Source organism: Rhea americana, unplaced genomic scaffold, assembly GCF_003343005.1.
Source record: "Rhea americana isolate MKP2758 unplaced genomic scaffold, rheAme1 scaffold_226, whole genome shotgun sequence".
Lineage (NCBI taxonomy): Eukaryota > Metazoa > Chordata > Aves > Rheiformes > Rheidae > Rhea > Rhea americana.
Genome location: NW_028186342.1, coordinates 1,438,959 through 1,450,616, shown reverse-complemented (window position 1 = coordinate 1,450,616; position 11,658 = coordinate 1,438,959). Strand labels below are relative to the sequence as shown.

At 59.6% G+C, this 11,658-nt stretch overlaps 2 protein-coding genes across 3 annotated transcripts in view; one reads left to right on the top strand and one right to left on the bottom strand.

Moving 5' to 3' along the window:
* DRC4 (dynein regulatory complex subunit 4) overlaps positions 1-9,197 on the top strand; it is a 14,214-nt gene extending 5,017 nt beyond the window's left edge. For both annotated transcript variants that reach the window (XM_085305737.1, XM_085305739.1), the window contains exons 2-11: positions 364-465; positions 1,694-1,891; positions 2,104-2,310; positions 3,290-3,344; positions 3,968-4,173; positions 4,454-4,621; positions 4,993-5,079; positions 6,625-6,834; positions 8,455-8,520; positions 8,889-9,197. In XM_085305737.1, coding sequence (XP_085161863.1) covers positions 364-465; positions 1,694-1,891; positions 2,104-2,310; positions 3,290-3,344; positions 3,968-4,173; positions 4,454-4,621; positions 4,993-5,079; positions 6,625-6,834; positions 8,455-8,520; positions 8,889-9,038 — 1,449 coding nt within the window. In that variant the 3' untranslated portion in view covers positions 9,039-9,197. The remainder of the gene's footprint in view (positions 1-363; positions 466-1,693; positions 1,892-2,103; positions 2,311-3,289; positions 3,345-3,967; positions 4,174-4,453; positions 4,622-4,992; positions 5,080-6,624; positions 6,835-8,454; positions 8,521-8,888) is intronic.
* A 375-nt stretch (positions 9,198-9,572) lies between these two features.
* The window catches only part of LOC146595449 (uncharacterized), a 3,493-nt gene continuing 1,407 nt past the window's right edge, over positions 9,573-11,658 (bottom strand). The window contains 3 exon segments of the mRNA XM_085305756.1: positions 9,573-9,759; positions 10,079-10,214; positions 10,464-10,599. Of these exon segments, the coding sequence (XP_085161882.1) occupies positions 9,670-9,759; positions 10,079-10,214; positions 10,464-10,599 (362 nt within the window). The 3' untranslated portion in view covers positions 9,573-9,669.

The window sequence follows — 11,658 nt, the reverse complement described above, 5'->3', positions numbered from 1 at the left end:
GGGAGCCCCGAGGGCTCCGGGAGCCGGCGGTGGTGAGCGCCGGGGCGCTGGTGCCGGGCCCGGCTGGAGGGAGGGTGTGCAGAACCCCTCTGGGCCCGAGGCTTTGCTGTGGAGCAGCCTGCAGGAGCTGTGCCTGGAGCTGCAGGCGTCCCGGAGGGCCTCGGCGCCCTTGCTGCTCCCGGGGACCCTGGCTGCACCAGCCAGCCGCCCCTGTCGCGCCACTGAACTCATCTCTGCTGTGAGAGCAGGCAAGCTGCGTGGCCGGCCTGGAGCAGAGCTCTAGCAAGGGAGCACTGAGCGGCACAGCTTCGTCTCAGCTCCCGAGCCACACACATGCTCATACRTTTTGATTTATTTTCTTAGGCACCCAAAAAAAAAGGTGGCAAAGGTGGCAAAAAAGGGAAGGTGGGCAAAGCTGCRGCAGTGGTGGATGGCTTGCCCCCCGAGGACATGAACAAGGATCAGGTGAGAGCTTGCCACATCTCCCAGCCTCCCCCAAGGTCCGAGGACATTGCATTTTGTAAGAACTCTAGCAGAGGCCGGTGCTCGATGTTTGGTTCAGGCTCCAGGGATGACAAATGGCAGAGGTTAGTAGAGAAGACAGAACAAGCGGCTGGTGTTCATTTTGTTGCCTCCCACATGTCTGGACAATGTGTACCATCTCACAAAGCCTACTCAGCACTTTTCCTGAAAAGATCAGCCACCGCATCTCATCTTCCTTTCTGCTGTTCTGCGGCGCTCTGTTCTCCAGCTCAGTGCCCTCACTGTCTTAGGCCTGACTTCATAACCCTGGCACGCTGCTCTCTTGTTTCATTGTCCTGGTGGTGTGAAAAGGATATCCTTGATGAGAATATATCATATTCTTTAAGTGCTTAATGTCCTGTGTTTTTTCCTTTAGCAAGTAACCTGCCTGACAGACAGAAATTGTGTTTGAATTGGTGTTTCTTTGTCCACTAAAGGCCCCCTAACTGGCTGCTTCCATCCATAACTGGAGGAGACTGATCTCTGCAGACTGTTGCACTTGTACTCAGTTCTGTAACTGCCCAGCCTGTAGCTCTGTGGCTTGCAGCCTGGAACAGTCATCACAAAACACATTTCTTCTTGAGTAGGAGGCTCTCTTAGGTGCTGTAAGGAGAGGCAGAGGTGGAGGATATAATGCCTTTCCCTAATATCAGTTGCTCGAGAAGCTCCACTTAGACTGTGTTTTGCTGGGTATCCTACAAACATAGGAGAAACAGGCCCTGTCCCAGGGACCTCACTGCCTGGGATAAGRTCATCTGCTTCTGGCCTGGAATGGTGTTACTGGCTGCTGTGAGATGGGCTGGGACAGAGGGCCTGGGAGCCCCCAGGGCTCCGGGGGGGGGGGGGAGGTGTGTGTGGCAGCAAGCCCCTGGGCACTCAGTATCTGAGTCCTGGCTTCTTATGGTAGGAAAAAAATCTTGTTGCTCTTTTCCCAGAGGCTGATGTGTTGCTCTCAGGTCCTGTACAAACCCCACCCCTTGGTCAGGGCACCTCCTCTCCTGTCCTGTGCTTTTCTATCCTATTAAAAGCTACTGTGTCCTACTAGGGTTGCAACATAGGTTGCCATGGGTGTCCTGAAAAGAGCCTTAGTTCAGCTTTTTTTTTTTCAGGGGAATTGTGCATCTGAGGCCTCCTTTTTCCCCCTATTTGGCTCTTCCTGTTGGCTTTGCAGCTGGAGGAACATGTTGTACGTCTCCGGGAGGAGCTGGACCGGGAACGGCAAGAGCGCAACTATTTCCAGCTGGAGCGTGACAAGATTCACACCTTCTGGGAGATCACTCGTCGGCAGCTGGAGGAGAAGAAAGCAGAACTGCGGAACAAGGACCGGGAGATGGAGGAGGCAGAGGAGCGACATCAAGTGGAGATCAAGGTGGGAGGATGAGTAGGCTGAGACCTGTTGTGAGTAACCTGGCCAGGCAGGTGGGTGAGCTCTGGGCAGCTAAGGGAGGAGGTGAGGGAAGCAAGGAAGAGGAGGAGATGGGCAGGATGCAAACCAGGGCATTTCAGCCAGCAGCCCAGCTTCAGGGGCATTCCTATCAGCACCTCCTGAAGCCCCTCACCTGGTCTGTGGCTTGTTTTTAGGTTTACAAGCAGAAGGTGAAGCACCTGTTGTACGAACACCAGGAAAACCTCACTGAGCTGAAGGCAGAGGGCACCCTGTCCATGAAGCGGGCCCAGAAGGATCACTGGGCTCAGGAGATGGAGCTGCGTAAAGACGTGCGCTCCTTGAAAGTGGAGCTCAAGGAGCAGGAGCTGGCCAACGAGGTGGTGGTGAAAAACATGCGCCTGGTAGGTCACTGGCAGGGCAGGAGGGACAGCAGGCCTGGGCTGAGGCCCGAGTAGCAGACAAGGCTCGTCTGTGGCAGAAGGAGGTGGTGGAGCCTTTGGCYGAGCCCTCCCTGCCCTGGCGTGTGAGCAGCAGACTACCCCTCCTGCTGTCTCCCCGGAAAGAGGATGGAGTTGCCGAGGTACAGGGTGTGTATAATATAGTACCAGTAACAGGCGTGCTTAGATGCGCTAAACAGACAGCATGGGAACAGAGGCAGGTTTCCTGGGGCAATTCCTTAGGCCYCCTCCTGCAGCCAGGAGCCATGAGGACAGCTGGAGAACCTACTAAGCAACTGCCTGCCCAGACAGTATGGGATCCATGCGTGGCACGAGCTGTTCTCGAACGTCAGGGGGACTCTCCCAGGGTGCAGCTAACTCGGGGGGGATTTGGWCACTGCCCCAGGCTGATGGACCCCAGCTCCATTGCAGAGACTGGCCTGGAGGCCAGGGAGGGACTTGGAGCACAGTGACATTGCCTGACTGTGGGCATGGCTGCACTGGTGCATGAGCGCCTGGAACCCACGTTTGCAAAGCTGAGGCCTGTGTGGAGCCTGTGGCTGTGAGGGAACGTTAGTGACAACTCGGAGCTGGGGAGCAGAAAGGATCGCACAAGCACTCTAGTCGCTGGGGCCCATGCAAGGCCTGCCCTGCACATCCTAGAGCAGCAGGTCAGGCAGGGCCTCTCTCRTGTGCAGACAGGGAAGAGGGCCTAAAATCAAGGTGCCCAACCAGTGAGGTACAGGCAAAACTGGGCACAGTACAGCAGAGTAGAGTGCAGAGCCCAAGCTGACAGGCAGTGCTGGTCTGAGCTGGGCACTCTCCGCTTCTGAGGGGCAGTTTTGTTACGGAAAGGATGAGAGCCTCCAACTGACATTGTGCAGGGCTGCAGTAACCTCAGGATTTGGTTATCTGTCTCTAAGATGTACTTTCTCCTTGGCAGAAACAAGAGGAGGAGATCACACAGCTGTGCAGTGACTTTGAGAGACAAGTGAAAGGTCAGGATGTGCGTGACATCCCTTGTCGGTGTGCTGGARGAGAGCACCTCAGTGCTCTGCTGCACTGCTGGGCTTCCTGGAGCAAAACAGAGCRTCTTGCTGAAAGGCGTCATTTTTTCCCTAATTCTTGCTCCCTTGTGCTCTGGGGCTGCCGAGCTGCGTGGCCTGCAGCGCTCTCCGAGCTGCGCTCCCAGGGTGGCTGGGACAAGGCGCGAGCTTTYGCACCACTTGCAGATAGAGGCAGGGCTCTTGCTGCTGCTGCCAGGCTGTGTTGCTGAGTGCAGCTGTCTGGCAGGCACTTCTCCAGGCTGCGCTCTAGGGTGGCTGGAGGAGCCCTTGCCAGTGTCAGTCCTCGTTCTGCTGTCTTCCTCATGGGGCATTTCAGGTTCTCACGGGCTGGCTTGGAGYGTTTCCAGTGCCCTGCTTCCAGGATGCTATTTCTGGGCTTTGCTCTCTGTGGCTCTGCTTGCAGGGTGGGGGTGATGCCGGTGCTGTTAATGACATCCCATCCCAGAGTGATGCTGCGGCAGCGTGTGCTGGGCTGGCACATCCTAACAGAGCTGGGGGTGCGTGTACGCAGGGTCTCCAGGCAGTTCTCACTCAGCCCCTGTGCTCTTCTCCAGAGATTGAGGCCAARTACAACAAGAAGATGCATATGCTGCGGGATGAGCTTGATCTACGCAGAAAGACAGAAATCCATGAGGTTGAGGAAAGGAAGAACAGCCAGATCAATGTGCTGATGAAGAACCATGAGAAGGCCTTCAGTGACATCAAGAACTACTACAATGATGTCACCCTCAATAACTTGGCGCTCATCAACACACTCAAGGTACTGCCTGCCTGCTGCCTTGGCCTCACTGTCACATCCTGCTTGGCTTGTGGAGTGTTTCCCTTCCACTGGGGGCTGGATCCGGTAAAGTTTTCATCCAGATCTGGCCGTGGGTGGAGGTGCTGGCACTGCGTTTCTCCTGGGGGGAATTGCACACATTGCATGGGTGAAGCTCTTGTATGGGTGCAGATGCAGCTGGCTGGGCCAGCGGTGGGAAGGATATTCTGGCAGTGTAGTGCTGAGGGGCCAGGCAGTAGCACTTGCGTGTTTCCAAGAACAGGAACAGATGGAGGAGATGAAAAAAAAAGAGAATCACTTGGAAAAGGAGATGACAGACATGCTGCTCCAGAACAAGCAACTGACGGACCACCTGCAGCGGGCCCAGGAGCAGGTGTCTGAGCTGCAGAAGAAGGTGGCCCACTATGAGAAGGACAAGGAGGCTCTGACGGTGAGTCGCTTGTCCTGCTGAGCCTCTTTCTGTCCTTTTTCAAGCCATCCTGGCTGTTTTCTGGAGCAGAGTTGCTCAGCAGTGACCTCTGCTGCTCAGCTCAGCTGCTTGGCCAGACTGCCAAGCGAATTCCTCTGAGTCTCTTTCAACTTAGCTGGTTGTTTACATCTCACATGAGACTCCCAGGACTCTGGCTCTGGTGAGGAGAGGGGGAGGTTAGCTCCTGCTGCARGAAGGGGGAGATGGTACCGGTGCTGCCACGCTTCTTCTCCCCAACATGTCTTCACTCCGTCACTGTCCTCCCTTGCTGGAACACACCTCACAYCTTCCAGAGAAGTTTGTGCTCCTTAATTGCCCCTTCCCATCTACAGAACACAAAGGCCCATCTGAAAGTCACCCAGAAGGAACTGAAAGATCTTCAGTGGGAACATGAAGTGCTGGAACAGAGGTTCAGTAAGGTGAGAGCTGCAGGTGGGCCTGGACAACTTCTTACCTTCCCCAAACCCTCTCTTTGCAGAACGCTGGGCACAGTGACAGCAGAGGCTGCCCAGGCCGTGCTTAGCTAAGGGCTTTCTGAAGATCTGATRCGGAGTTGAGCATTAGCTGCTGTTTACAACAAAGCTTCTCGCAGCTTTGGCGTCTCCCGTGCTCACAGACAGGCCTGGCCTTGTGCTTGGCTAAACGATAGTGCACGCTCCAGTACTCCCCTCCTGGCCTGCGGATGACAGCAGCACAGGGTCAGGAGCAGAACCATGTGCACAGGCTYCTGCTACAGTAGGGAGGAGCTGGGGACAGTCCAGTGACAAACGGAGCCCCGTTCCCCGCTAGAGCTCACTCCTTTGTTCTGTCAGAGCTTGTTGGTTGCTTGCTATGCAGGGGCTGCTCAGGATGAGTTCRTCTTCAAGGCATAGTCTGTTGACAGAGTTCTCCCAGACTCAGCCTCTCCCTCCCAGCTAACCCAGATAAATCTACTGAGGCAGARTAGAGCTCATTTGCAATTCGTAAAAATCCCCAGGAATATGAACATTTGATCTGAGGCCTCGTTAACATTCCATCATTAAGGCAGCAACATATTCAGTGCATTCAGAAATAGGCTTTGGAGGAAAGATCCTAATTAGGACACTTATTAACTAGCTGTGAGCCAGAGTCTCCTGCCAGTCCTACCAGCTGCCAGGAGGAGAGGAGAAACCCCTGTGTGCTCTGGGCTTCTCTCTCTGAGGTATAAAATAGTGCTTCAGACGGAGCCCTGTGAGGAGCTGCTGTGACCATCCTGACTGGCCTGCTCATAGCTGTCCTCAGGAGCCTGCAGCACTATCAGTGTGAGAGCATATCATTTGAAAAGACTTCCCTGAGTGACTCCCAGGCAGSGAACTCATAGCTTAGCAAGCCTGTCACTGCTGCCCTGCTGCCAGAGAGGATCCAGATGTGACCTGGATTGTTGGGCTTGTGGGCTCTGCRTGTCACTGCAGTGCTGTGCACTTAAAGTAAGGGCTGCTGGTCCTGCTGCCAGTTAGGACCACCACCGCTGGGAGGGTGGAGAYGACTGCTTGCTTCCCTGCAGGGCCTCGAAGGTGAGAGAGTCTTCACAGACAGCCAAGAGTCCTTTTGGAGGAGAGGTAGCTGGGTTGGCACAGAGCCCTGAGGGAAAGAGCTTGGGTGCAGAGCAGCTGGAGTGTAGGGGATGAGAGGGGAAACTTGAACAGCAGAGCTTGCACTGGGGTGAGTTCTGCTGTTTGGGCCCGCTGATGAGTTTCTGCTGTTACAGGGCRTCCAGTGCCTGGGGAGTGGAGGAGGTAGAAGTGCAGGTGCTGAGGGGGTGCAGCCACAGAGGGAAGCTGCACTCTGCACCTGTGTCCCCCAGTGTGCAGGTGCCATGGACAGTGGCCTGGCTCTCAGTGGAGCAGGCAGGGCCAAGCTGCTGGACCTGTCTGCTCCCTGCCCGGGGTGGCTGCCAGCAAAGTGGTCTTGATGGCATTGTGGATGTGTGTTGTGTCTGGGAGCAGGTGCAGGCAGAGCGAGATGAGCTCTACCAGAAGTTCACCAAAGCTATTAATGAGGTGCAGCAGAAGACTGGCTTCAAGAACCTCCTCCTGGAGCGCAAGCTGAAGGGACTCTTCAACATCCTGGAGAAGAGGGAGGTGGAGCTCAACGAAGTCCTCTCAGCCTCCAACCTCGACCCAAGCGCCCTCTCCTTGGTCTCACGCAAGCTGGAGGTACTATTTGCTGTCACAGGGCCCTGCAAAAGCTGCACACACACATACACACACACACACACACACACACACACACATACAGCAGGGCTGGTTCTGTGGGGAGCAGAGGCTGCTCTGGGCCATAGCCTGGGATAAACGCAGACCTCGGAATGTGTGAGCATGGCTGCGGCCTGAGGTGCCTGCATCTGGGCTTTCAGGGTCTGTCCTAAGCCAGCCAGGTCCCCATCCTCCCCGCACTGCGGATATCTGGCTGTGAGTCTGCGGAACTGAGATGCCGCAGTGAACACCTCAGCCTGCTCCCTTGTCGGATGTGCCATGTGAAGGGCAGGGCTCTGCCCATCACGTCTGTTCCCAGCGCTCCCAGGACCCAGTCTGTGCATGGTGCTGCAGGGCACACTGGCTCTCGCTCGAGAGCAGAGCACGTGAGTGTAGGAGTCTGGCTCTGATCAGACTCACGTGGGGCCTGTTTCTAGGAGAATGGCCCCAGGCTGAGCAATGCTCACCAGGTCTCGGTGGAGGTGGCACTCAAACGTGGGCTGCTGGGTCAAGTTTCATAAGGTGGGTAGGCTGCGGTGAGCACTGAGCCTAGGTGCTCTGTGCACTTGCGGAGTTGCAGCTGGTGAACTTCACCAGCACTCCTCTCTTGGTCTCACTGGCTACAGAGGCACTATAGACCGGTTCCCAGAGGCTCTTCAATGTCTGGCACGCTAAAAATACTTATGCAGAAAGCCTCTGGTGTGGCAACGAAGGCTCTGAGTCCCACATTCCTGCAGCAGCAGTAACTGGAGAAGCAGCACTTGCTTCGTATCAGCTTGAGACGCAAGGGATTTGTGTTCCATGCTTAGCTCAGCCACTGGCTCTCTGGTGCCTTCCTGCTTGTCCCACACTGGTGCACCCGTTCCAGGTGCCSTCTGTGGTGGAGTGCCAGTGAAGCTTGTGGATATCCTTGTGCCAGGGTGCTCTGGGATAACCAGGCCAGGTAGCCCAAGGCAACCTCTTCTTAGGACAGTGCAGCGGATGTGTCACCTAGTGGGTGAGTGACAGGTGCCACAGCAGGAGATTGGAAAACACATTCCTGGGAAGGCGACAAGGCGTCAATCTTGCCCACAGCTGCTAGAGTCCCTGAATTCTTTCGCTCAGCTGCCTCTGGCGGCTGGCGTCTTCTCAGGCAGACTCTGTCCCTGTAATTCCCYGGTGTCGCGACGTCAGGGAGGTGCTGCCGAGAGCAGGTGCTGCCATCCATCCGTCCTCCTTGAAGCCAGGCAGATGATGTAATGCAATGCTGGCACTTCTGGTGCAGGGAGGAGCATGGGGTGGAAGATGGGGCCTGCTTCTCTGGAAACTATTGGTCAGTGCCACTGTGCTCCAAGGACCCTTATTTTTAACCTGCAAGGTCCCTGTCTCTTGCCCCTGCCTGGGGCTCGCTGTCCCTGGCAGCACTTGCTCAGGGCAGGACAGGCTGATGGATGCCTCCCAGGGAGGAGGACCATGCCGTGAGCTGTGGCATGTGAGCCAGGTCACAGTGCCAGCCTGAATACTGCACTCCGTGAGCTTCGACTGCTCAGCTCTGTGCTGGCTGTGCTCTCAGTGCCGATCCTAATGCGCTGTCTCCCTTCGCAGGACGTGCTCGATTCCAAGAACAACACCATCAAGGACCTGCAGTTTGAGCTGGCRCGAGTCTGCAAGGTGAGAGAAGGGGGCTGGGGCTGCCTTGTCCTGCCAGGTCAGGGCTGGGACCTGTCCGATACTTACTGTGKTTTGGGGGAGTGAAAACAAGACCTTCTGCTCCAGGCGTTGCAGGGAGGGAAGGGAACTTGCAGCAGGTCAGCTAAGCAGCTTCATGCCCGCCTTTTTGACAGCTCAGGACACAGCCCTTGTGATCGCCCAGGCTGCAGCTCTCCCAGTTCCCCRTTTCCCCTGTGAAGGAGGGCCTGATCCTCCTGCCACCATGCAGGGGGCTGCAGGGAGCCTGTGCTCAGGTGGCAGTGGGGGCAAGTTGGCCTGGATCTGGGCTTTGGGGTGGCAGGCCAGAACTTGGGGCACTTCTCTTCCAGGCACACAATGACCTGCTGCAGACGTTCGAGGCCAAGCTGACAGCCTTTGGCATCCCTCTGGACAGCCTGGGCTTCAAGCCMCTGGAGATCCCTATGCTGGGGCAGACCATGGGGCAGGGCCCCGCAGGACTCGTCGCTGCGCCCACGTGACGCCAGCAAACACGTTTGTGCCTTGTCTCCGGTCAGGCTCCCCTGCAAGCGTGGGAGGGCCCTGCGCTGCGAGGGGGCCCTGTGCTGGGCCGGGAGCAGGGCTGTGCTCTGCCAGTTCRTGCTCTGCACCATTAAACAGACCCCAGCAAGTCTCCTGAAGGGTCTAGAGGATCGTCTTTCTCCTCCTGGGGCCAGGCCTTGGCACGGGAGCTGCCCTCTCAGCAACCTTGTGCTCCTGTGTCAGGGAGACAYCAGCCAGAGGTAGCTGGCAGCTGGGTCACTGGCTCAGAGCAAGCTTGACCAAGGCCAGGGCTCGTGCCAGCCCGCGGCAGAGCTGGAGGCTGCCAGCATGCAACCCACCGGGCGCTGGGTCCCTGAGCAGAGCTGGAGCGGGGGCTGCCTGGCCCAGGGCAGTCGAGCGATGCCGCTTGCCCTGTGTGGTCCTGGCTGTGCTGCTGCCTGGGCTCCCCTCCATCTCCCTCTCGAGAGAAGCCAAGTGTGCGTTAGCCTGAGGAAGGTGAGCTTGAGACTAAGTGTTGTTTGAAGTCTTTAATGGTGTCKGTCTCCTATGTCAGCGCCCTGTGTCCCTCCCTGGGGCTGCAGCTGCGTGGGGGAGGACCCGCCTTGCTCCTTAACTGCCCCGGTACGTGGTATAGGAGTAAGGGCTGATCAGCAGTGGGATGTGCAGCTTCTGGGCTGGGTCAGCGATGGTGAAGACAACCTAGGGGAGAGCAGGGAGACAGCGCATAGGATAAAGCCCGCGCCGCAGCCTTCCTCCCTGCGGAGCTGATCTCCTCTGCCAGCTCTGCAGGGCCATGGGCAGGGGGGTGGCTGCAGCGGGGAGGAGCAGTTGCTCCCTGGCACGGCTGGGCACTGGAGCCTTGGCACCCTCCCTCGTGCTCGCTCTGCTCCTCAGAGATGTCCCTGAGGCTCCCAGAGCTGCTGCTCCGGCAGAACCTGCACCCGTCTGGCAGCGGATGAAGTGCCCCCCCACCGGCACCCGCAGCGGGGGGCCGAGGCAGCACCGTCCTGGGACGAACCTCCACGTAGGGGTAGAAGCTGTTTTGCCCCAGACCCTGCCAGTACGCCGCAGTCTCAAAGTGCAGTTTGTAGGTGCTGGCCTTGGCTTGCCCCGGAGCCAGGAGGGGCAGGCAGCGCCCGTCCTCGTCCGTCACCCTGAAAGCGGAAGGAGCAGTCCCTGAGGCAGCGGCCCTGCCGCGAGCAGCCCCCGGAGCGAAGGCTGAGCAAGCGCTGCCGCCAGCAGGCAGGATTCGTGCCGGGTGCGCGGTGGGGGGCTGAGGACCACGTGCGGCAGCCCCGGGGGCCGCGGCTGCAGGCCCTGGCCAGGCACTCCCGCAGCTCCCCCGGGGCCGGGCCAGGCGCCGGTGTCTTTTGCTGCCCGTTTTGCTGCTCTTGGTCTTGCACCTCTGCGTCAGCTCCGTCCACCGCGGCTCTGGCCCTTGGAGCTGGGCCAGGCGCAGGGCAAGGCCTGCTGCCGGCAGGCCCGTCGCGGTGTTCAGCACATGGGTGGTCACGGAGCCTTTCGGCGACTCGCACATGCCTTAGGCCTGGGGCGGAGGAAAAAGAGAGGCCGGGACGTGCCCCGGCAGCGCCGTCTGCTCCCCTTCTGCGCCGGGCTGTGGTGGCCAGTGCTCAGCCCCGGGGGGCAGCAGGGAGGGGGCTGCGTCTCCCCGGCCCCCCACAGCCCCCTCCTCCCCCAACCAATGCACAGCTCACGCGATCGATCCCCGTCGCAGCGGCAGCCGGGCTCCCCCCGCACACCTCACCGATCCCCGCGGCCGCGCTGCACCCGAGGGCCAGGGCGCCAGCGCCCGCGTGCTCCCCGCGCCGCGGAGCTCACCACGTGAGCGCAGAGCCGCGCTCTCGCCCAGGTGGCACCGGGCACTGCTGCCACCTCTGGCGCTGGCTCCCTGGCTGCGTGCTGGGGCTGCCGCCTCCCTGGGCTCCCGCTCAGCCCGGCGTTCCCAGCTCCCGCCCGGCTCAGCCTGTCCCTCGTCCTGGGACCGCGGTGTCCAGTCCCGGAGGAAGCAGCCCCGTCCCCACTGCTGCCGTTTTCCCAGCCTGCGCTGACCCGCAGTGTCACCGCGAGTCACGTGCCCGCTGCAGACGTTAACCCTGCAGGCGCTCGGGAGCTGCCGGGCCCTTCCCTCCGGGAGCCCCAGGCTGAGCTCACCGGGGCGGCTGCCCCGAGGCCGGGAGGTGCCGCCGGCCGTTGCTGCTGCCCGGCAGGACYGGCTGCTCCTGGAGCGGGAAGGGGCCTCGCTGCCCACCCGGCTCCGGGTGCTGGTGGCTGGCTGAGCTGAGGAYGCCGGCGAGGCGCCGGCACCGCTTACCTGCACCTCCCCTGCCCTGCTCAGACCTCAGACGGCGCCGCCGCGCAGGACACCACCTCCCACCCCAGAGCTGCCGTGGGTGGGTGCCGCTAGCCTGGTGCCGTGGGYGCTGGTGGCCGCGGCAGAGCCGGGCGCTCCTCCCGGCGCGAGGCAGGGCGGGCGTGGGCGGCTCCTGTGGGCGGCGCGCCGGGAGCCCCGCGGGGCTCGGGGGCACTGGGCCGGGAGGAGCCGCCGCAGGGAGCCCGGGGAGCCCCGAGCGGGGGCTG